This window comes from Leptosomus discolor, chromosome 1 (assembly GCF_034619465.1).
Source record: "Leptosomus discolor isolate bLepDis1 chromosome 1, bLepDis1.hap2, whole genome shotgun sequence".
Taxonomy (NCBI): Eukaryota; Metazoa; Chordata; class Aves; order Leptosomiformes; family Leptosomidae; genus Leptosomus; species Leptosomus discolor.
Window position 1 is genome coordinate 71,830,008 of NC_141391.1, and position 21,201 is coordinate 71,851,208.

General features: G+C 42.1%; 1 protein-coding gene across 1 annotated transcript; it reads left to right on the top strand.

Annotated features, from left to right (window-relative positions):
- The first annotated feature begins 989 nt into the window (after positions 1–989).
- RNF149 (ring finger protein 149) lies at positions 990–20,416 on the top strand. The gene is made up of 7 exons (XM_086482176.1): positions 990–1,449; positions 9,013–9,263; positions 12,143–12,211; positions 15,184–15,266; positions 16,549–16,645; positions 19,364–19,559; positions 19,942–20,416. Exons 1-7 carry the CDS (start codon positions 990–992, stop codon positions 19,998–20,000), a joined length of 1,215 nt encoding a protein of 404 aa, XP_086338302.1. The 3' UTR covers positions 20,001–20,416.
- The last annotated feature ends 785 nt before the right edge of the window (positions 20,417–21,201 follow it).

Genomic DNA, 21,201 nt, shown 5'->3' on the forward strand with positions numbered 1-21,201 from the left:
AAATGAAGCCATAGAATGATGACGTCTATTCAGTACCTTCATCTCTTATTCCAATGCATTTTTCTCCAGGTTTTTTTTACACACGGTGCTGATGTATGTCCCATCCCTCACCCCTCCGAAACGAGCTCCCCTCAGCACACCACCGCAGGCGCCTTTCGCACCCGAGCTGGAGCGGCTTCGCTCCCTTTCCGCCGCCTTGCCGTACACCCCGCTCCCCCCCGGGCTGCCTTCTGACCGCCCCTTCCCCCGCCCGCTCCCCCTCCCAGCACTCCAGCCGCCTCCCGCTCCCCGAAGGAGGGCGAGCTGTGCCCCGCAGGGTGGAGCAGGGGCTACTACACGCTTGTGTCACCGGCCAGGCTGACGGACTGGGCCTAAAACCGCCACCCATCGCCAGGCTTCAAGGCCGAGCCACGATCGAGGGCTCCTTCTTTGTGCGGGGAAGCCGGTGCGCCGAAGGCCGCAGGAGGCGCTTTGGGTTAATCCCCCGCGGGCTCCGGCTCCCCTCCCCTCGCCTTGTGCCCGCCCGCCCGGGCCCGGCCCAGCCGGGCGCTGCGGCCCCTCACCGCCGCGGGCCGAGACGGACCCCCGCGCCTGCGAACGGCAGCCCCGGGGGGCGGGGCCGGCGGCGAAAAGGGGCGGGGCGCCCCTCGTTCCGCGGGAACGGCCGCCCTCCCCGCCCCGCCTCCCGCCCTTCCCCTCCCGGCATCCCGCGGTGGGGGGGGGGAAGCGGGGAACCGTCCACCGGGGAGGGGCTGCGCGTGCGCGGCCGGTCGGTCGGGGCGGGGCGGCCCGGCCTCCGCCTCGCCATTAGCCGCGGCGGCGGGCGGGCTCCGCCCGGGGCGGGCAGCGGGCGGCCGGGGGGTTACCTGCGCGGCGCTGGGGCGGCCGCGGGGCAGAGCGAGGCGCGGAGGCCGGCGGCGGTAGCGGCCTCCTCCCGCTCTTCCTGCTCGGCGGCGGGCCGCGTCGCGGCGGCGGTCGGCGGCCGGGCCATGGTGCGGCGCGCCCGGCTGGCGCTGGTGGCGGCGGCGCTGGTGGCGCTGGGGGCGCCGGTGGGTCAGGGCGCTCGGGCCCTGGAGTGGTACACGGCGTGGGTGAGCACGGCCTACGTGGAGCCGCTCAGCAACCGCACGGTGCGGGGCAACACGGAGAGCGGCCGCTACGGCGACAGCTCGCCCAAGGAGAGCGCCCAGGGCATGGTGGGCATCCCCCGCGGCGCCTCGCCCCGCCACATGGAGGGCTGCGCCACCGACACCGACTACGACGTGCCGTTGCCGCCCGGCGGCCGCGGGACCCCCGAGGGCGACCCGCCGCCCTGGATCGCCCTGGTGGCCCGCGGCGGCTGCACCTTCAAGGACAAAGTCACCAACGCGGCGCGGAAGCGGGCGGCCGCCGTGGTCATCTACAACGAGGCCCGTTTCGGCAACAGCACCGTCTCCATGTCCCACCTGGGTGAGCGGGGCCGGGGGCTGGGCGCTCCCCGCGCTTGCGGAGGGGTCGGGGGAGGGGGGTGGTGGTTTGGGGGGGGGGTGGCTTTGTCTAACGTCGGTCCGCCTCGGTGACGCCGGAGCGCGGCGAGGGATGGGCATGGGGGGGAGGCAGAAATCTCTCTAAAAATGGTACAAAGAGCTGGGGGATTTTTTTCCACTTGCTTTAAACCGTGCTGGGGAAACGCCGAGACCGTCTTCTGTCTTCCAAGTTAACCGGCCGGGTGTCAGGGGAAAGATGCGGCGAAGCCATCGCAAAGGGGCAGCCGTGTGACAGGCTGCGGTCGGAGGCGCTGGGGGCACGGCGTCGCTCGGAGCTGCTGCCTTTAGCGGCTGCCTTCTGGCTTTGTACCCTCTGGCAGAGCGGCTGCAGCGGTGACAGGTAGGCCGCTTTCCGCAGGATGTGCGGAAACATGCCAGGTATCCTGAAAGATGCTTTCTGGTGCCTTTGGAGGCATAGCCGGAGCTATTGGAAGGTAGCTTTTTGGTACAGGCTTCGTTGCGATAGCTTCGTCGTCCTCTCCTGCGCAGGTCTGTGAAGGATGCGAGAGAGGTATAAGCATCAGGTAATCGCTGAGTACTGGAGAATGCGGTAGGGAAACTGAAGAAGGGTGTTGGCTTGTGTGAGCCTGCTGGTGATCTGTATCCTGCAGAAGGGTTCTGTGATCTCTGCCTAGATAAGAGCCCAGATGTTCTGTTGCTGTAGTCTCTGCTTGGGCTATGACACTAAAGTCTTGCTGGGTTTTTGTGAGCTTGACAACATCAAATGCTTGAATCAAAGGGGAGAAGACCTCAAAACTCTGGTATCGAATCTGTTTGCATTTCTAGACTTCAGAGGAACTGAAGGGTCTTCAGAGGAGGATACAAAGACAAAGGAAACTAAGTAAAAAATGCTGCAAACATGTATTTCACATGGTCCTGGTATGATGAGTTCGTTAATGCCCAGGCTGTCTGTCTTGGTCATGAGGAAGGGGAAGACCAGGAACTGGGTTGAAGTAGAACCATAACTGGTTTCCAAAAGAAACAACTTTAATCCAGTGAGCTGAAAATCCTGGTTAGGGAGCTGTTTTGTAGCACATATGATACCTCAGGTGGAAAACGAGTCTCTTTTCTTGAGATACCAAGTGGCACCAACTTGGGGGTTGGAAAAGTGATTACCATTCCTCTTAGCCTGCTGCTTGCTTGGGTAGATCAGCCCGGGCCATCTCTTGTGTTCTTAATCCACTGCAACAGTGGAGGTGGGATGCTAGGCAAGATGTATTTTTGATTTTGATCCAGTGTGGCAATTGAGGTACTTTGCTGGGCAATAATTCTTCCCTTTTTACCGGCTGTAAGTTTCTTTTTTCTTGCCGTCACTCTGTATTGGCCAAGCAGTACAAAATTTTTTCACCTCTATGTGGCAATTTTCCCACGTTTCTTTTCATGCCCCGTCGTAGCCTCTCATAAATGTTATTTGTTCTTTTGTGGTGTCTCTTCATCCTTTTCTCATCTTGCTTATTTCATAAAATTTTTATGATTTTTTTCTCTTTTCTGCTATCCTATCTGTGCTGCAGAAGACCACCTCGGGCTTGTGCTCAGGTTTGGACTTGCTAGTGTAGTTACATCTATCGGTGGTGTAAAGAGAAGTGGTCCCTGGCTGCTGATTGGTTTTTTTTCTTCTTAAACGGGCAGAATGTTGCTGATAAAAGCTCTACCTATGTGAAGAGTGTGGTTTAGTACAGTATATATGCAGGAATGCATTTGTACGTGTTTATACTGACTTCAGAAATACAGGTTGGACCTTGAGATGGTTTGGATGGTGCAGGAATATAATAATGTAATCACTAGCTCTGCTGGAGTCACAAATCTTTGTTCCGTGGTCAAAACTTTCAAACATGTAAATGTTTAAATTTTTTTTTTAGTGCCCTTTGGGAATATGTGGAAGAATTACTGTTAGTGTTTTAAAGCTGGGATTTTTTTGAAGGGGCAGGTTTAAAAAGAGAGTCTATGGAAGACAAGCAAGGAAGAACACGGAAGGTAAAGCTATATTTTACAGGATCAGTTTGCCATTCCTGTGAAGGGATTTGTGAATTGACACATGAGGAAAAAACCCTGCTTCTGGGAGGAGTGCTGAGAATAAATACTCCAGGAAACCTGCAGTGCTGTAACTAAGGAGTGGAGTTATATGCATAAGGAACATCCACTTAATGGATCTGCAGTTAGTGGCACTGAAAATTATGTGAGATGGAACGATGGTTATGGCTGATAGAGGTGCAGCCTGAATTATGTGAGGGTGATAAATGAGTAACTTTTCTGATCTCAGTTTCGTCATTTCATTCTCCTTCTGGAAAACCTGGCTTTTGAACTTCCTGGTGTGTGTGTGATGAGTGTGTGCTATTGTTGTTGGGGTTTTTGGTATTTTTTGACATATTCTGACAAGTAAAAAGAGATTGTTGATTAGGCAAAGAAGTGATTTGCTTTAGCTGGTGTCAAAGCATTTGATAAAGGACAAATATTCCAAATATTCTGCAGTTTAGTTATTTTTCATGGGTACTTTGTGAGCCTCCTGACTGCAGTGAGTAGGGACTTTTAAAGTTTTGGAACAGGAGAGTCGAGAGTTTGAATGTGTAGCCTTGCAATCCTGTCCTTCCAAAAGAAAGTTCTTCAAATACGACTCTGCTGATGTCTCATGTTTTTCAGGCTTTTGCTCTTTGCCCGAATTACATTGTTCAAAAAGCTGGATGACTTCCCTCCTTGGGGGAAGTAATAGTGAAACAACTTCACATGTGGCTGAGGAGTTTTTTTTCCAGTGGAAGATACTCATTTTACACAAATGACTCAGTAACTGAAGTACAACGCCTTCAATCTGAATAGTATAAACTCAAGCTTGAGTTTTACAGGAATATAGATTTACAGGCAGTCTTAACTCTGTTCATTTTTGGTGGTGAACTTAATATAATACAGAGGCTTCAAATCCTTTCCAAAACCAAAATATGTATTGTATGTAAATATTAGCTGGGAGTGGGTTGGAGAGGAGTTTGGAGAGGCAAGGTGTGGAGTATTGTGGAGAGCAGACTAAGGAGAGTTAAGAGGCTCAGTGCTGGCTGATAAATTAGAGGGAGGCAGAAGTATACTGCAGTGGAAAGAAAAAAAATGATCTTCTGGTTCTATGTGTTTCCTATTATACTCCATGCTGGGCCATTTCTGAATCCCCTTAAGCTAGGATTTGGCGATCCTGATCGTAAAGTAAGTTTGATACCTTGAGGACTAAGCAATAAAATATGATTGTGCTTGACGCACAGGGGGAAGGGAGGAAGGAGGACTGGCTACAGTAGTTTGAGGTAGGTCTGGAGTGGAGCTTTCATGCATGGCTTCTGGAGCTTGGGACTCAACTTGAGTGTATGACTTTGGCTATGTAAGGAAAATGGTCTTTGATTTGGTGCAGCTTTGCCAAAATACACCCAACTGGTGCTTTCCTTCATTGCCATGTTTTTTAATGCAGGTATGTTGAACAAAACAGATGCGAACAACTTTGTACTCGTGACTTTAAGCTCTTGCCAGCTCCAGACCAGCAGAGTTAGGATTGTTTTGGCATATAGTTGAATTCTTTGCTACATTGCTTTCAGCACTACTCGGGATTCTCAAGTGGTGCATAACTTCTGTATTAATGATGCTTTCTACCAAAAGCTTCTCATACTGTACTACTGAAAGGACAGAACTGAAATCAGCGACTTGCTTGACTCTGACTGTGCAGTATTTTTCTGAAGAAGCAGGAGTACCTTCAAAATGCTTATACCTGTTTAATATGTAAGAGTGTATATGTGTTGGAAACCAAAGTGGGAAGAGGAATGTGTACCAGTGTTGGTTGCTTGACTACTTGACTCTTCTGGTTACGCATCCTCCTTCTTGAGGAAGGTGGAAACACAACATGCACCAGGGATTTGGTGAGATGGGGTTGGGGTAGATGGTTGAGACAAAGCTTGTCATCAGGTTCTTAGTGTACTGTTATACCTTTGTATAGATCAGAGACATTCATTTGGGCCAGGAGCTAAAGAGAACATTCAGTGTTAATTGTGGCAATATTAGTAGGGTGCCTGTGCTTAAACAGATCAAAGGACTGACCTCAAACTCTTTTTACACAGTGCTCAAACTCTCAAAGCTTTCTGGTGTTTCTTATGAGGACAAAACCTAGAGTATGTCTGCAATTGGTTTCCAGGTGATAGAATTTTATCTTTGTTTTCTGTAGGCATGAATGGGAATAAATGTGATGGCTTTGGGTGCCTGGAATCAAGATCTGTATCTGTACTACTTTTTCCTCATCAGGAGGGTGCTGGTTTGCTTTTGCAAGAGAATGCTAGCAATACCAGCAGTAAAACTGACCTTGGCATGCTGGCAGGAAGCACATCTTCATCTTCAGAGTTCCAAATGTGCCCTCTTTTCCAGGTATCCTAAGGATCTGCCAGCTCTCACTGCTTTATTTGGATGATAACGTTAAAAAAAAAAAGCACATACAGATTTCGAATCTACCTGATTCCACTGAAGCATCAGTCAAGCCTAGAAAAGAAAACAATTTTACTCTAGCAGAGTAAACAAGGTTATTTATTGCAAAATTAGAAAGTTATAGGAAGTTAAAACCAACAAAGCGTGCTCTCAGTTGATATGTGTATGTACACTTGGAGTTCTTTTAGAAATGTGATTTGAGGTCTCTGAGTTGTGTTGCAGTTGAAGCTGATGGAATGACTCAACAGCATTTCAGTCTTTGAATAATGAGTTTCGGAACAGAAGTCTAAAATTAGCGAGGAATGAGTTAAAGCCCTTAGTCTTATAGGCCGCTCAGGGCATGTGCTGCTCTGAGACTGTTCTTCCTTTTGTAATAGTGGATTGCAATTATTTTTTTCTTCCCTTTCCTCCATCTCATGACCTTCAAGGCCGTCGTGTTTGGTTGCATATATTCTTTTTAATGGCAGGTTCATCACCAAGTCTTTAAAACTGTTAAAATGCTTTTAATGGGCATTTATTTAAAAATGCATGGCATACTTGTGTTCTAAAACTAGAACATGTCACAGCGTCTAGCAGCCATTGCACAAAAGTATCCTGACTTCCACTTCAAGGATATAACTGGCTGATGGTTGGACATGCTAGTGACAAAACAGAGCAAGGCATTACTGATTGTTGTGGGGTTTTTAAATACTTCTTTGTTAGAAATCGTGCAGAGAACTAGATAGCAGGATTAAACTGACTCAAGATTTTGGGATTTAGGAGGAAGCCTTTGTTAATTGAAAAATCCAGTCTGCCTCTAATCTTGAAACTTTCTTTTCCTCAAGCCTGAAGGAAACCACGTAAATCTTTCTAGCACTGGTCACTAGCCATCCTTAGGCACCCCTTCTGTTATTTGTAACTCTTACAGTTGATTAAGGACACAGGACCTAATCTCCTAATATAGGTATGTGGATAACAGTTCTCAGCAATGCGAAATAAATTTCTACCCTCACATGTTCTTTCCTTGTTAATTCCCTGTGAGGCTGCGTGGGGTCAGAAAGCAAGGTGTGTTTCACACGCTCTTCTGTATGAGATTCATGAGTCTTTCTGGTAATGCTTTCATGCTGGTTCAGAGAGGAGAATAGTATTAACCAATTCTGGTGTGCTTGGACTTGTGGTATCATGTGGATCGTCACGTTGTTGGTGAGTAGAACTAATTAGGGGAGCCTAGTTGCTTCTGGATTTGTCCAGTTTGTCTTCAGCTTTGTTGTGTTGTGTCTCCTAATGCACCCACCAGGCAAGGCAATGCGTGCTGGGAGCTGGGTGGTGCTGCTGGCAAGCCGAGTGGGGTGCCTGATGGGAGGCACAAGTTGGGCCTTTCCCCAGTAGCATCTTTCTCTGCACCATCCTCAAAACTTTCAGAAACGTAACCCTAATTGGAAAGTCTGCTTTTTTGCTGGGTCTGGATCTGGCAGATGGGTATAATGGTTCTTACGGTAGGTGACCAGAAGTGGGATGGTTGTGTAAGGTGAAGCTGAAAAAGAGTAACTGGTATTGAGACAGGAGGGTTATTCAACTAGTAACTGGAACCTTTAGTGTTTCATCCACAGCAGACTGTCTGCACCTTGCAGAGGGAGAAGCTGCCGTAAATGAAGCTTCTGCAAATTCCCTTTGGCATGGTAGCAGAGTGGCCAAGTTGATGAGGTGTTACAGCTAGAACCACCTCAACTAAAGGGGTTTGTTTTAAATATTTGAGGCAAATAACTCTTTGTCATAGTAGGCAGAGAGGTGGGTGAGACTGGAATGCTGCTTTGAGTTTCAAAAATCCCCACTTGATGTAATGTTACAAATTAGGCAACCATTTCTTTTGACATAGCTTCTCAGTAGTGAAACTAACACAGCTGGGAGGGCAAAAGGCTTTAAGTCTTCAGTGGGAGGTCTTGTGGCAGGTAGGTAATCTTGTGAATCTGAAAAGGTACCTGTGACACTACAGCTTTAGGTTTCTGGCTAGGAAAACCCCTCTCTTTCTTCTTCCTCTGCTTTCTCTCTGAATCAAGCTTGGTTTCACTTTTTCTCAGAGGTAGGAGTGCAAAGTAAACTATAAAGCCATGACTTTCCAAGGGTGTATAGCAGTGTCGGTATGTGCAAAGAACGTATTCAAGTAAAAAATAGCATAGACCAGTGAAAGGGTGACATTTTTAACAGGTACATTTGCTTGTTTCTGAGACAATACTGGAGATGCTTCCAGACAAAATGGAGTAAAACTGTAGCCACAGGGGATCTTTCGTTTCTGCTAGTTGGTCTTGACAGCATCTTACTGGTTTTGGTGGCAGTATGGTGCTTCAAGGGTTTGGTGGGTGTTTTTTTTTTTTGGAATTAGGTCATATGGATTGAGTGCTTTTGGGTTCTAATATAATAGAAAAATCCTTTGGTTCCATGCTCCCAAGAGAGTCCCAAAGTATTTATTGAAAAGTCCTTGTGTGAAGCCTCATTACATTTTGAATATTTAGTATTGAAGAGTCTTTAAGTATTTCAATGTTTAATGTAATTTAATATTAAATACGACTCCTTTTTTCTCTTTTTGTTCACATATCCAGTGTAATTGTGCTATGGATTCAGATTTAAACTTAATTGAATGTGTCTCTTTTCATGGTATTCACATACTGTCTCCATCTGCAGCTGAAATTCCCACACTGACAAATAAAGGACCAGCTGTTCCTGAGCTGAATGTTAGAACTTCAGCCACTTCAAGATGAGATGTGTATGACTTGCCTGGTTTTTGTATGGCATGCACATCCCACCTCACTGTGTGGAATGAGGAGTATAGGGCCTTGAACAATAAAGATGCATCTGTTGAAGTTTATCTTGTGTTTGAGAGCTTCATAAAGTAAATAAATGATTCTTTACTGGTAAACTTTATCAATTCTGCTATGCCTGAAAAAAACTCAGAGGTTTTCCTACAACTTTATGCGCTGATCTTAACTGAAGAGACCAAAATTACCATCAAACCAGAATGCTTAATGTTTTATTGTGATGATTGACTTTTTTCTTTTTTTTTCCCCTCCAACAGGAACAGGAAATACAGTTGTGATAATGGTTGGCTACCCAAAAGGAATAGAGATATTGGAGCCAGTACGAAGAGGGATTCCAGTAAAAATGACTATTGTTGTTGGCACACGACATGTGCAGGAATATATTAGTGGTCAGTCGGTTGTGTTTGTAGCCATCGCCTTCATCACCATGATGATTATATCGCTCGCTTGGCTCATATTTTACTATATACAACGTTTCCTGTATACAGGATCACAGTTTGGAAACCAGGTAATTGGAGATGATGATGCTTTACAGTATTTACCGTCTGCTCCTGTCAAATCAGTTGCCTAACTGTGCTTGTTTGTTGAAGCATTCTTGAAGATCTGTGCCTTCTTGCTACTTTGCTATCTGTGAATGCTGCTCAGTAATGGTTAGCAAGGCTAATAAGCAGTGTGCTAATTGGCATTGCAAGTCTGGCTAGTTATGATTATTAGATACTTGTATGAAGTTGTGGGAAATACATTTAGCCACTTGTCAACAACTGAGTTAAAGGCAGCTGCTTCTGTGATTTATCACCTTCCTTCCTTTTGACATTAAAAATTATTTTTATTCTGAAAGTACTGACTTCCCTAACCAGACTTTAATGGAAAGAGACCATGGTAAATTTTTTTTCTTAATCAGACCCACGAGCAGTTAGGGCTAGAATTTTTCATTCTGAAGCTTTGTGAAAACTACTTTTGATACTTGGAATCAAAAAAAAATCCTACCACTCCATTGTAGAGTACTGAATTGGAGCATGTGTGATGAGATTCAGCTCTCTTGGACTACTTGAAGTGCTGAGAGCCATGGGAGTACTGGGATGATCAGGAAGGAATAACTTTGCTCCTTGCTTGCCTCTTCCGCATTCCTGTTCTTTGATGGGTTAAAAAAAAAAGTCAGCTTTACTTTTTTTTCCCCTTCTTTCTGTTAATCGTAGAGTAATTTAGCCTCCAGAGGGCCCTTCCAACCTATTTGGTTCAAACCCCTGCACTCAAGAGAGCAACTTACATGGAGTTGCTCAGGACCTAGTCCAGCTAAGTTTGGAAAATATCTTAGGATGGCATTTCCTTGTGCTTTTCTGCTCTTGCAAGTAGGTTAGGTTCCTTCCATGGTCATCAGCAGCTTTACCATAGTTCTTTACTAACAGTGAAAAAGAAAGTTGCACTTGTTTTTCTTTGCAAACAGTTCTCTTTTTTTTTTTTCTTTTATCTTCAGTTCAGAACAAAAAAAATAATTGTTTCAAATGACCACTTATCATATGAACTTCCCCTGCCTTCTGCTTGAACATGTAGATTCTACCTTTGGGGGAGGAGGGAAGGGAATTTTTGTTTGTCTTCATGAGTCTGAGATCTGATTAGGATCTCATCTAGGAAAATACTTAATTTCTCTTTTTGGTAACTGAGGATAACACATGGGACTTTTGTATTGGTTAAACTTGAGGTCTCCTTGAAATGTTGGTTCCTTAGAGTCTTTCTTACTAAGCTTTAAGTCTTAGAACTTGCATTCTGGGAACACTTTCAAGAAGACAAAATTTTTGAGAAGTATGTATGAAAAAAAAGGGTGCTTTTTTGGTAATAGTTATTCGGTGAAGAAAGTTGCTCCTTCCTGTTGGCTTAGGTTAGTTCATGCTAAGGGAAGTTCTCAGGCTTTAGGAATAGTTCGAAGAGCATTTTTTAGGGTGAATGTGATGTTCCCCAGAAATATGTACCACTGACTTAATAGATTTTGCCATTGTGTAATTAGTCATCTAAATGCTTCTTAATTAAATGAAATTGTCTAGCATTAGAAGGTTATGCCACTTTCTCAATTCTCCCTCTTTTAAAATGGCCATTGAAAACAAAAATTTACAGAACTGTGCCAAGTCTGAAAATGCTGTGAAGGTCCTAGTCAAGATAGATCATTAGGAGTCTTAAAAGAATTTTGGAAACAGAAAGCCACTTTTCTAACCCAAATCTTACTCTGCTTGGCTTATTGACTCTAGTATAATTAAAACTTGGAAGCATGCCATGCTTTAAAGAAGCTACTGTGTAGCTGCTAAATAAAGGTGAAGATGGGTATCTTAAGATTTATTCTAACATCAGTTTAGCAGTAAAATTTTGGAAGACCACCTTGCTACTGAAGAGGAAACAGGACAGTCGGAAAACTCTGAGGTGATACAGAAGGTGGAATGGATTGCTGCTGCTGGTTGTCCATTTCTGAGATAACTTTGACTAATTCTTTATAACACTAAAACGCTAAAAAAATTCCCAAATTTCAATACTTGTAAGTTTATAAAATGATATAAGTCATTGTAATTACCACTACAGAGAAAAGCTGCCATTAGGGTTTTTTTATTCCTTTATGGTATTTCATCAGTGAGGGTTGCTGCTAGACAGGTCAACATCTGTTAATTGGGAGTGTTTGGTTTCTCAGTTTCTAGCAGTAGCTAGCACTTTGTCTTGGAATACAGTACTGCTTTCTTTTCTTGCTTCCCCCCTAAGCATAATTAGGACTGTTACTGTATAGAAGTCCAGTATGGTGTCTCATGTCTGTTAAGCCTTTCTTGTCATCTCCTTTGCATAATGTGTCCTTTCAGTGCAAAGCTTTGTGTAATGTGTGAGACAGTGTTTAACTGGGGGAAGTATTAATAGCTACAAGCAGCCTTTTGACCTGGTGGCCAGCGGTAGGCTGTCCAGCAGGATTCCACCTTCTCTCAAGGTGGTGCAAGATGGACCGTGTGCTTGCTCGTGGGCTCGACTAACTAGAAGATCTGGTTATACGGCGGCTGTTCGAGCTCTGATTGCCTATAAAGCCTACATTAGTTTCAATTTTCCTGTCCGGGAAGGGCTTTAATGCAGTCCCGATACAAGGCTACGTACGTCAACTTGGTCTGCATAGTTCTGCACCAGTTGAGTTCACTGGAAGAGCAGTCCACTTACAGATAATGTTTGCTGCTGTGCCCCGAGAATGCAAAACTTGCAGTTCTTCAACATCTGCTGGCTGGAAGTATTTTGTAAACAAATCAGCCAGAGATTAATTTTTTTAGATGCGTTCGGAAGACTGAGTAATCCACATGAAAATATTTAAAAGCTTTGAAATGTAACTTTTAAAACTAACTTGTATACTAATATGTAAAATCTTTATTCAAGGGACATAGGAAAGAAACCAAGAAAGCAATCAGCCAGCTTCAGCTGCATACTGTGAAACGTGGAGAAAAGGTAATTCAGTGGCTTTGGTTATTGCTGTATGATTTAAAAATGATTATAATGTCTTTATAGAATTTAAACTAAAATTCTCACAACATAATTGCAGTGTGACTTACAATTCTAGGCTCATTTTAGGGCCTTTGCCTAGAAGGCAGAATTTAAAATTGGAGAGTCAAATTTGAAATTCTTAAGGAATGTAACGCTGTTTTGTTGCCAGTAATACCTGGTTATACAGAATGTTGCAGGAGACTACAGGGCTGAATACTGTAACAATGAGGAAACACTACTATCTTTTCAGCACTTGAAAACATCAAGAAGTGGATTGCAAAATACTTCCTAGGACCTAGTGTTCTTTCAGCTGATGTAATGTTTTGTTTTCTTAAAAGTACGTCCATCTTTTTGTTGATCAGAAGGCCTTAGAAATCTGAAAAGCTTGGAAAAATTAAACTCCTGTTTCATCTTTTGACATACAATACATTAAGGAGCTGCATAGACTTACTTGAAGCATAAATTTTTTAAAGTACATTTCTATGTATTACAATAAAGCTATTACAAAAATTAAAACCGCTTTCAAAAAGTTAGCATTGACAGCATATGGCCTAAACACATAGCTGTATTAGAATAACTGAAGTAGAAAAAGCCAAATTTTGAAAGAAAATACTATTTTAGTTGGAGTTTCAGGCAGCTCTGATCCTAGATGTTAAATTAGTACCAGAAGTCTAGACAGAAACTACGTAGACTTCCCCCCCCCCCAACCCCTGTCTTATTTGATTAGTTTTTACTTAAGGACTGATTTGCTCAGAGAGGAAAAACAAGGATTAGTTTTTTAGTCCATGAGTAAAATTGAGGTGAGAAAGGACATTTATGTGCAAGAAGTTTAAAAGCTGTGGTTCAACAGGAGCTGCTCAGCTCAGGTCACAGGCTACAGAGAATATGTCCTTCATTTAGTAAATAATTTTTGAAATTTTAAAAAACCCCCAAACTGTCTTTGAACTTGTCTTTTTTCCTCTTATGCGTTCAGCATGCTTAAGTAGCGTCTTACAGGTACATGTTACTTTTAATTATATTCTAAATGCCTTCAAAAAAGTAATCTATTTGAAGCTGTGAACAGAGGGGTATTCATACTTCTGTTCATACAATGGTGAGATCAGAGATCAAGAAAGATGGAATTGAACCAAAACTTGTGTAAAGCAGTATCAAAGCATAACATCAGTATAGGAAGAAGTGGATGTAAAAGGGCCATGATGAAACCTATGGGGAGAGCCACAAGGGAGATGTTAACTGCTTTTCAGCTGATGTTCAGTAAACCTCTAAAAATTATTTGTGTCCTGAGATTTTTGCAGGGTACTGGGTAGTTCCTTCCGATCGATACACCCTTGACTAAAATAAATAAAGTGGGGGGGAATTTGAGTTGTTATACAGTATGCTGGTTGTAACTATGAATGCCGTGTTAGTTAAGCAAGGTAGAACGAGATACTGTTAATCTCTATTAAAAGAGAGTTTTTCTGCTTGATAAGTCATGACTTCTAATTTGATTTGAATCAGCCTACTATCAGTAAATTTATGTAACTTACTGATGCAGAGGTACTTACATGAACTTATGTAAATTTATCTGGAAATATAGTCCCGTCTACTCTGTAAATGTACATTTTTTTTCTTTAAATGTTTCCTTTCAGCCATTATTGTGACACAGTACGATCTTTTATTATCGTTTCACTTGAGGTTGAGGTATTTAACTAAAAAATAGGTCAATATTTTAAAAGTGTATTTGCTATCATGTAGATCTTTCCTGAGAAGCTTATGGGATTATTGTAAAATGGACACTCATTTTGAGTATGTGCTGCATATGGTGTGCTTGGATTTTGCCTCTTGGACAGGATAAAAAAAATATTATAGAATAACTATTTGTCTTAACCTTGTTCTGTAAAAAAAAAAAAGTCTTGATTTGATTTACTTGGGAATTTAAGTCATTAATTGTGTAAATTGATAGCATGCAAAGGAGGGGAAAAACTTGCATTGAACTTGAAAGTTGCTTGTAGTACTAATTCATTTGAGTGTTTGTGGTAACGAAATTGGAGTGCTTCAGTAAGCAGTAAACACAAAATACTGATTTTGGCGGGGATGAAAGCAGTCGTCGGCCCACTGTCTGTTCTTCTAATACTTATGTTTTATGCAACCCAATTAACATTGAATTATTTCTCTTGCATCTGGAGATACCCATCATATTTCCACTGCAACTATAAGTGTGGCTTCGAGAAGACAGACCTGTTAGGAAAGATACTTAAACCTTAGGAAGAAACAAATTGAGGTGGGGAAATACTGCATTTTGACTGTCTCTCTGGTGTGAGCTTGGAGAGAAGTTTTAAAAACAAGCCCAGATCACATACTTCCGTTATTTTCTTCTAGCTATCAAGGGATATCTGCTAGGATGCGGTAGAAAGAAAAAGTAGGGGTTTGCAGTATTCAACCCCAAGATTCTCTTCCTACTTAAGCACTTGGAAGTCTTTGAGACCATCAGTTAAGAATTAAGATTGTGCACTTCCATCTGTGCTTACCTCTTTTAAAATGTCTTCATCTTATAGTTAGTTTAAACTGAAGTTTTACTGTGCTCCCATGTGAAAAGCCAATGCTTGAGACTTAACGAATTGCTTAAGGTACCACGTATAGCGATTTACCACGTATAGCGATTTACCACGTATAGCGATTTACCACGTATAGCGATTTACCACGTATAGCGATTTACCACGTATAGCGATTTACCACGTATAGCGATTTACCACGTATAGCGAGGTTTGGCTGCTCTTAGTACTTGGTATCACTTGATCAGATCACCTCTTGGTGGAACCTTGTATCAAATGAGGGAAATATTTTTATTTGCTGAAACATTTTATACATTTGACATTCTTGTGGAGCTAGCTATTACACAAAGCTTGTTCTGTAATCAAATATGGATGCAATGCATTTAAACATGTTGTTGTATTTAGGGTTTAGATGTTGATGTGGAAAACTGTGCTGTGTGCATTGAGAACTATAAACTGAAAGACACTGTCCGAATTCTGCCATGCAAGTAAGTTGCCATAATTATTCCTTCTTCTTTAGCATGTGTTTTGTTGGTTTTTTTTTTTCCTTAAGAAATATGTGATGAGCTTTCTGGAACCTCTTCTGCAACTCTGGTGGCAGAGTTGAAGCTGTGCCATTTGTATGGCCTGTTAAACGTTGAAGGGCCCTGGGAGACCATGTAGCACTTCATAGCTATGCAGGAAAAAGGAGCAATTGGGAGAAGTGTAGGAGCAAAGTAGAACTTAAAGTTAGAACTGTACATTGTTGTCACAGTTTGAGGCTGGGCTGGCCACTAACGAATGACAGATGCTCTCTACTAACCCCTCTCCCCTCCCAAAAGGGAAAAGGAGAGAGAACAAGGGAGAGAGACTTTCCAGTTTGGAAAAGAAAACTAAAACCGCTTTAATGAAACAATAACAATAAAAGAAAAGATAATAATAAGAATAAGGAAATAAGGAAATACATACAATAAGTACAAATAGATACCAAACCAATACCGAACCCAACTCCCCCCCACCCTGATGACGATACGTCACCACCACACTGCAGAGCTGGCACTGGGGCAGTCCCAGGCTGGACTCGGCAGCAGACAGGGACGGGAGGCAGGAGCTGGACTCGGCACTGGATTCAGGGATGCACGGATCGGGATCGACGACAGAAGAACAGACAGAGTCCTCCTCAGATGTCGGCCATCGAAGAAGAGAGGAAGAGACGAAGAGGGCGAGACCCTCGTGATCTCTCATCTTTATACTGAATATGACGTGTATGGGATGGAACACTGTTGGTCAGGTTTGGGTCACCTGTCCGGTTCGCTTCTCCTGGCACCCCAACACGCAGCACAAGATTTAGCAGTGACCTTGGTCGCTACAAGAACAAGTATAAGCAAGGGCCTCTGCACACCATTCCTTGGTACGAACTATAAACACCAGGCCTTATCACTGCTAGGAGCAGTCACTGTCTGGAAAAACAGGCTGCTGTTTCAGAAAATGCAGTTGGTTAGAGGAGACTTAACTGAAAAGTTAAAGCACTAAAACAGAATTAGTTCTGGTTTAGCCCAAACCAGGACAATTGTTGAACTGGTAACCCTGTGGTTAGTACAGTCTTTTGTTTCAGAAAGCTAGCGTGAAAGATGATGCTTCCATAACTGTCTGTCCTAGTAAATTAAGCAGTACCTAATTGTCAAGGTTATAAAGGAACGGGTTTGTTTTTTACTGTAGTAACTTTGCACATTGTTTGAAGGAATAGTGTGTGGCTTATGGTAAGTTCTAAAGGGCATTTCTTTTCTTTAGGCACATCTTCCATAGGACGTGCATTGACCCCTGGCTTTTGGATCACCGAACTTGTCCAATGTGTAAACTGGATGTTATCAAAGCTTTGGGATACTGGGTATGTTGCACATGTACTTTAATCTTCAAGGCAGAAGTACAGTGCAGGAGGCAAGGCTTCGTGTAACTTTAGAATGAGAGCAGTTGTTACTTGACAAGACTGAAGAAGCTGGGCAAAGATGCAAGAGTAATTGAGTGAGAACCAGAAAAATAAGGGAATTTTATGGGTAAGATCTTAAACAGTGTATCGAGCAACTTATGAATCCCCTGTGTAACCTTCTGCGATAACCAATTTTTTTCTGTCTCCAGTTGATGACAGTAAGGAAGTCGAAGCAGAGATGAGGCAGTTTGCCCAAGCTGCAAAAATATAACTTAATTCAATAGATCCAGAGCATATATTTGATCTTGTTGAGAACTCCAATTCAAAGGAAGAAACTACAGTTTTTCTGTCTTGAGTGTTTGTGTAGTTCTGCATATGCCTGGTGTTTTATTCCCTGTAAATGAGCCGGTACTTAGAACCTTCCTAAAGACGTTCATCAGAAATTGGTTAAGTAGAGAAAATGATGTGCTCTCATTTCTTTCTGACAGCACCAGAAAAGAGAGATGAAGACACATGCGGTAGGTTACTCGGTCACTGTTGATAAATAGCCTTGAGTTCCACTAAAATGCCTTAGGCATGAACATACCTCTTCTTTCTTCTACTGATCTATAGAAAACAGGGGTGTTCCTTGGCTTCAGGGACCTTTCTTTCATAGGCTAGGTCTGCGTTTCGACTAGCTTTTCTTATTTCGTTGCAGAGACTTAGCAGATCTATGGAAGACTTTTATGAATTACTTTTTTGTTTTGTCAAAGGTGACAATACTCTTGCTATGTTATATATATATATATATACCAGATCATGGCGCTTCTGTGTATTAAGTCAGACTTTACCTAGGAGTTGCAATCTTTTGTTTTAGTTGCAATCATGTGAAATGGCTATTATTACTTCTATATTGTTATGTTAGCAGCTTACTTCTTGCTCGCTTTCAGTTCTTGGAGTTGATGTAACTTGTGTTACACACAGAAGGATATATACAGGCTGAAAACTGAAATACTAGAACCTTCAGAATACTTATTCCCCAAAGTCATGATGTTGCAGAGGATACTGATACCAAGCCGAACCAGGAGGCATAATACCTCCTCTGCTTGTTAGGCAAAGTGGATGTTGGAAAGCAGGTTGAATAGGATTGTTAAACACAGAAACCCTGTTCTTTTTTTTCTAATTGAATGGGGGAAACATGTCCTGCTTATGCATCAATCATTCAGGTCCCACTGAAGCTAATAATGTGGGAAATCGTTCAGTATTTTTTTTTCTAGCTTAGTTTTCTGCTTGATCTAGGTTGCCTAATCTAGCTTGTAGCATGATTGCGTGGAGTTTTTTTACTGATGTGAGGGCAAAACAGTGTGAAGAGCAAGGCAGCTCCTTTGAGCAGTGTGCTCGCCGAGTGACGTAGCTGCAGTCAATAATGTGCAGCCTTATTATAGAAATCTCCTAAACCTTCTGCAAGGAGGCTGAAGGCCCAATTCAGTTTTACAGAGAACAAATAAATACTTCAGATGCTTCAAAATTTTTAAAGGCTCAAAGTAGAAAGAAGGCACCAAGGCCTATTACCTGGCTTTTGTTTTGTAAAGAGCGGACCTCAGTGGTCTAGTTCTGCATTACGCTATTTCTTGCAAGAAAAACAACTGCAGGCCTGACTGATTTAGAGCATTGTTGAATCTTGTCGTTTCGGTGCTTATTTAACTGCCTAAGTTCTAGAAACCAAAGTCATTAACGCCCCCTGCCCACACAGGTAGAGATTAGTATCACATGTGTCTTAACTTGTGTTCAACTGTAGCAGTTCTATAGCTTATTAAAATTCAGTACATTTTTAAATATGCTGCTTTGGTGCTAAAGAAAGAATCAGCCTAGAATTTCTTAAATCTTAAGATGGGCCTTTGCTAATTGTTTGAGGAGGGGAAAAATACTCATTATGAAGCCCACAAAACAGCTACTTGTACTGCAGTGTACTTGCTTATGTATAAAAAATAATGTCAGTACATCAACGGCAATGGCTTAGTGAAGGTAGTCTGTTTAATTTTGGGAACAGATTTGTGCATGTAGGACTCGAATTAACTTTCAAAATGGATCAGAAATAGCTCATGCTATACAATAGGTGAAATAAATTCCTTTGTGCTGCAGACGTTTTGTTCCTGCAAAGTGACAAGCCAGCATATTTGCATTTTTGGAACAGACTTAAAGTTAGGCTGGAGGTAGAGGAGGAGGGAAGTTCGTTCTGATGTCAAATGTTTGCTTGCCCCAGTGGAAAAAAAAAAGTCTGAGCTTGCCCAACTACTGTAATGAAAAACAGAGGCTTCCAAAAAGTCAAAAAGAATCCATAGGTTTGCTCAGCAAAGACTGTATGTGCTGAGCCTGCTCCCAACCAGACTGCAGCAATACTGTTGTGACAATGTTGAAATATTCCATCCAAAAGGCTGGCTGGGTTGACCCCTCCTGTTGCTGCTCTTGGCTTTGGGGTGGCTTTGAAAAAGTGGCTTTCCTTTGCTTGGCTTGCTTTCTTTGCAGTCAGTAACATTGAAAGTAGACACCGCTCAACACTGTACCCATGAGTGTGTAGATAATAGGCAAAAAAAAATGGTCTTTTTTCCAAGAAGGTGAAGTTATAAAGTGGTAACGTGGAGGAATGCTGATGCCTGATGGTAGACAAAAATGTCAGTTAAATATATTTTAATTTTGAAGGGGGACCCTGAAGATGTACTTGAAGTACCCATACCTGAATCAATAAGTGGCAGCGTTTCAGTCGGAAGTCTGAGTATCGCTTTACAAGATGATGACAGGAATGAAATAAGCGAATTGTCAGCTTCTTCCACTAATGAATCGGTATTGCAGTGCACCAGTTTAAAAGAGGACGCAGGTGAAACCACAGCATTACTTGGTAAGCAAGAATTTCGTTTATTGCTTGACAACCCTTAATGCCATTCGTTGCATTAGAAGAAGCCATTCTCTAATTGATATTAATAGTGTTAGTATTGCAGTGTGGACCAGACTGAGTGGTGTCACTTGCTGCTGATGTTGAAAAAATACAAGCAGGTAGGTTTTGAGATAATTCCATCGAGCTGGAGGAAACTGGTCTTGAGAGGGGGAGTTAAAAAAAATGTAAACAGTGTTTTAGGAGGATTACTTACCCAGAGAATCTTGAGAACCGTAGGTATATAACAATATGGAATTTGTTGCCAGAGTTTGGATTAATGTAACAGATAAAACGTGTTAAAATGGTAAATCAACAAGCAATTTTTCTTCTAATTCCTGACTTATAGATGTGGATGTCAGTAATAACCGGCATGGAGAACATCTATCTAATGGAAATTCCCACTGAACTGCTTCGTGGAAGAGATCTTGAATAGACTGTTGAAGAACTATTATTTTTTATTTAATTAGTATGGACTTTTGTCTAGTTAACGGAAAAAAATAACAATGTAAATTATTTTACCTTTCAAACTTTTCTAGCTGGTGTTCCACAAGGGCTAATAACTAAGAATTTTGTACACAGGAGGATTTTATAAAATCTCCTCTGGATGTCTCATCCTAAAAAAAGATGCAATAACCCTTTTTCTGTAAGCATTGTTACAATGTCGTTGTGTTCCAGAGGGCTGTAACAAAGATGAAGACTAGGCAGTGAAAACAATGTAGAATGTCTAATGGATAAATATTTTGGATGCACTATTTACATTCAGTATGTACACATGGAGAACACTTACAAGACTGCAAATATTAAAATGTTCTGAAAGTTCTGATCTGTTGTAATTGGAGATGGATATTCTTAGAAAAGACATAATCTAACCTTGAAGGAATCAAATAACTTCACGGATATGTTGCATATCCTTTTCTTCGTGATGAAAAAATTGCTAGTTGCAACTTTCCTTACATGTAACAAATAGTAATTTCATCTTGTAATGTGTTCTACTCAGAGTGGATGCTGAGAGAAAAGGAGACTTTCTCCCATCTCGCTAGCTTTTTATACTGGATTTGGCAGTAATAGGTTGTGCTAGGTGGTCTTGACGTGCTGAGCATGTAGACTTATTTAGGTATATGCACACTGGTTACCTCTTTCAATCTTAAACTCAGTAGAACAGAGGTAAAGGGCTAATTATGGCTAAAATATATTTATTAGTCTATTTATAAGAATTTACTTAATTCCTTCTTATTCCTGTTCCCATCCTGTCCCACTTGGTTATGTACAAATTGAAACTGTTTCTTAGGAGCTACAGAGTTTGGTTTTATTCTGTTCTGTTTTTTTTTTTCTTCTCCTTTACATAGAGATGCTGGAATTCTTTTCTTGGATATTCCACATTAGGAGTTTTGACTGGGTTTGCCATTAGCTTTTATTCCTTTCTTTTAGATTAGCAGTATTGTGCCTTATAGGAAAACACTTAAGAAACCTGAAGCATCTGAGAGTAAATATAAACCCTGGCATCTCCCATTATGACCTCTTATTCAAATATTTATATACTGCAAGTGGTATAAGGAATTGCTAAACTGTTTTGTAAAGAAATATGTATATTTAAAACACGACTTAA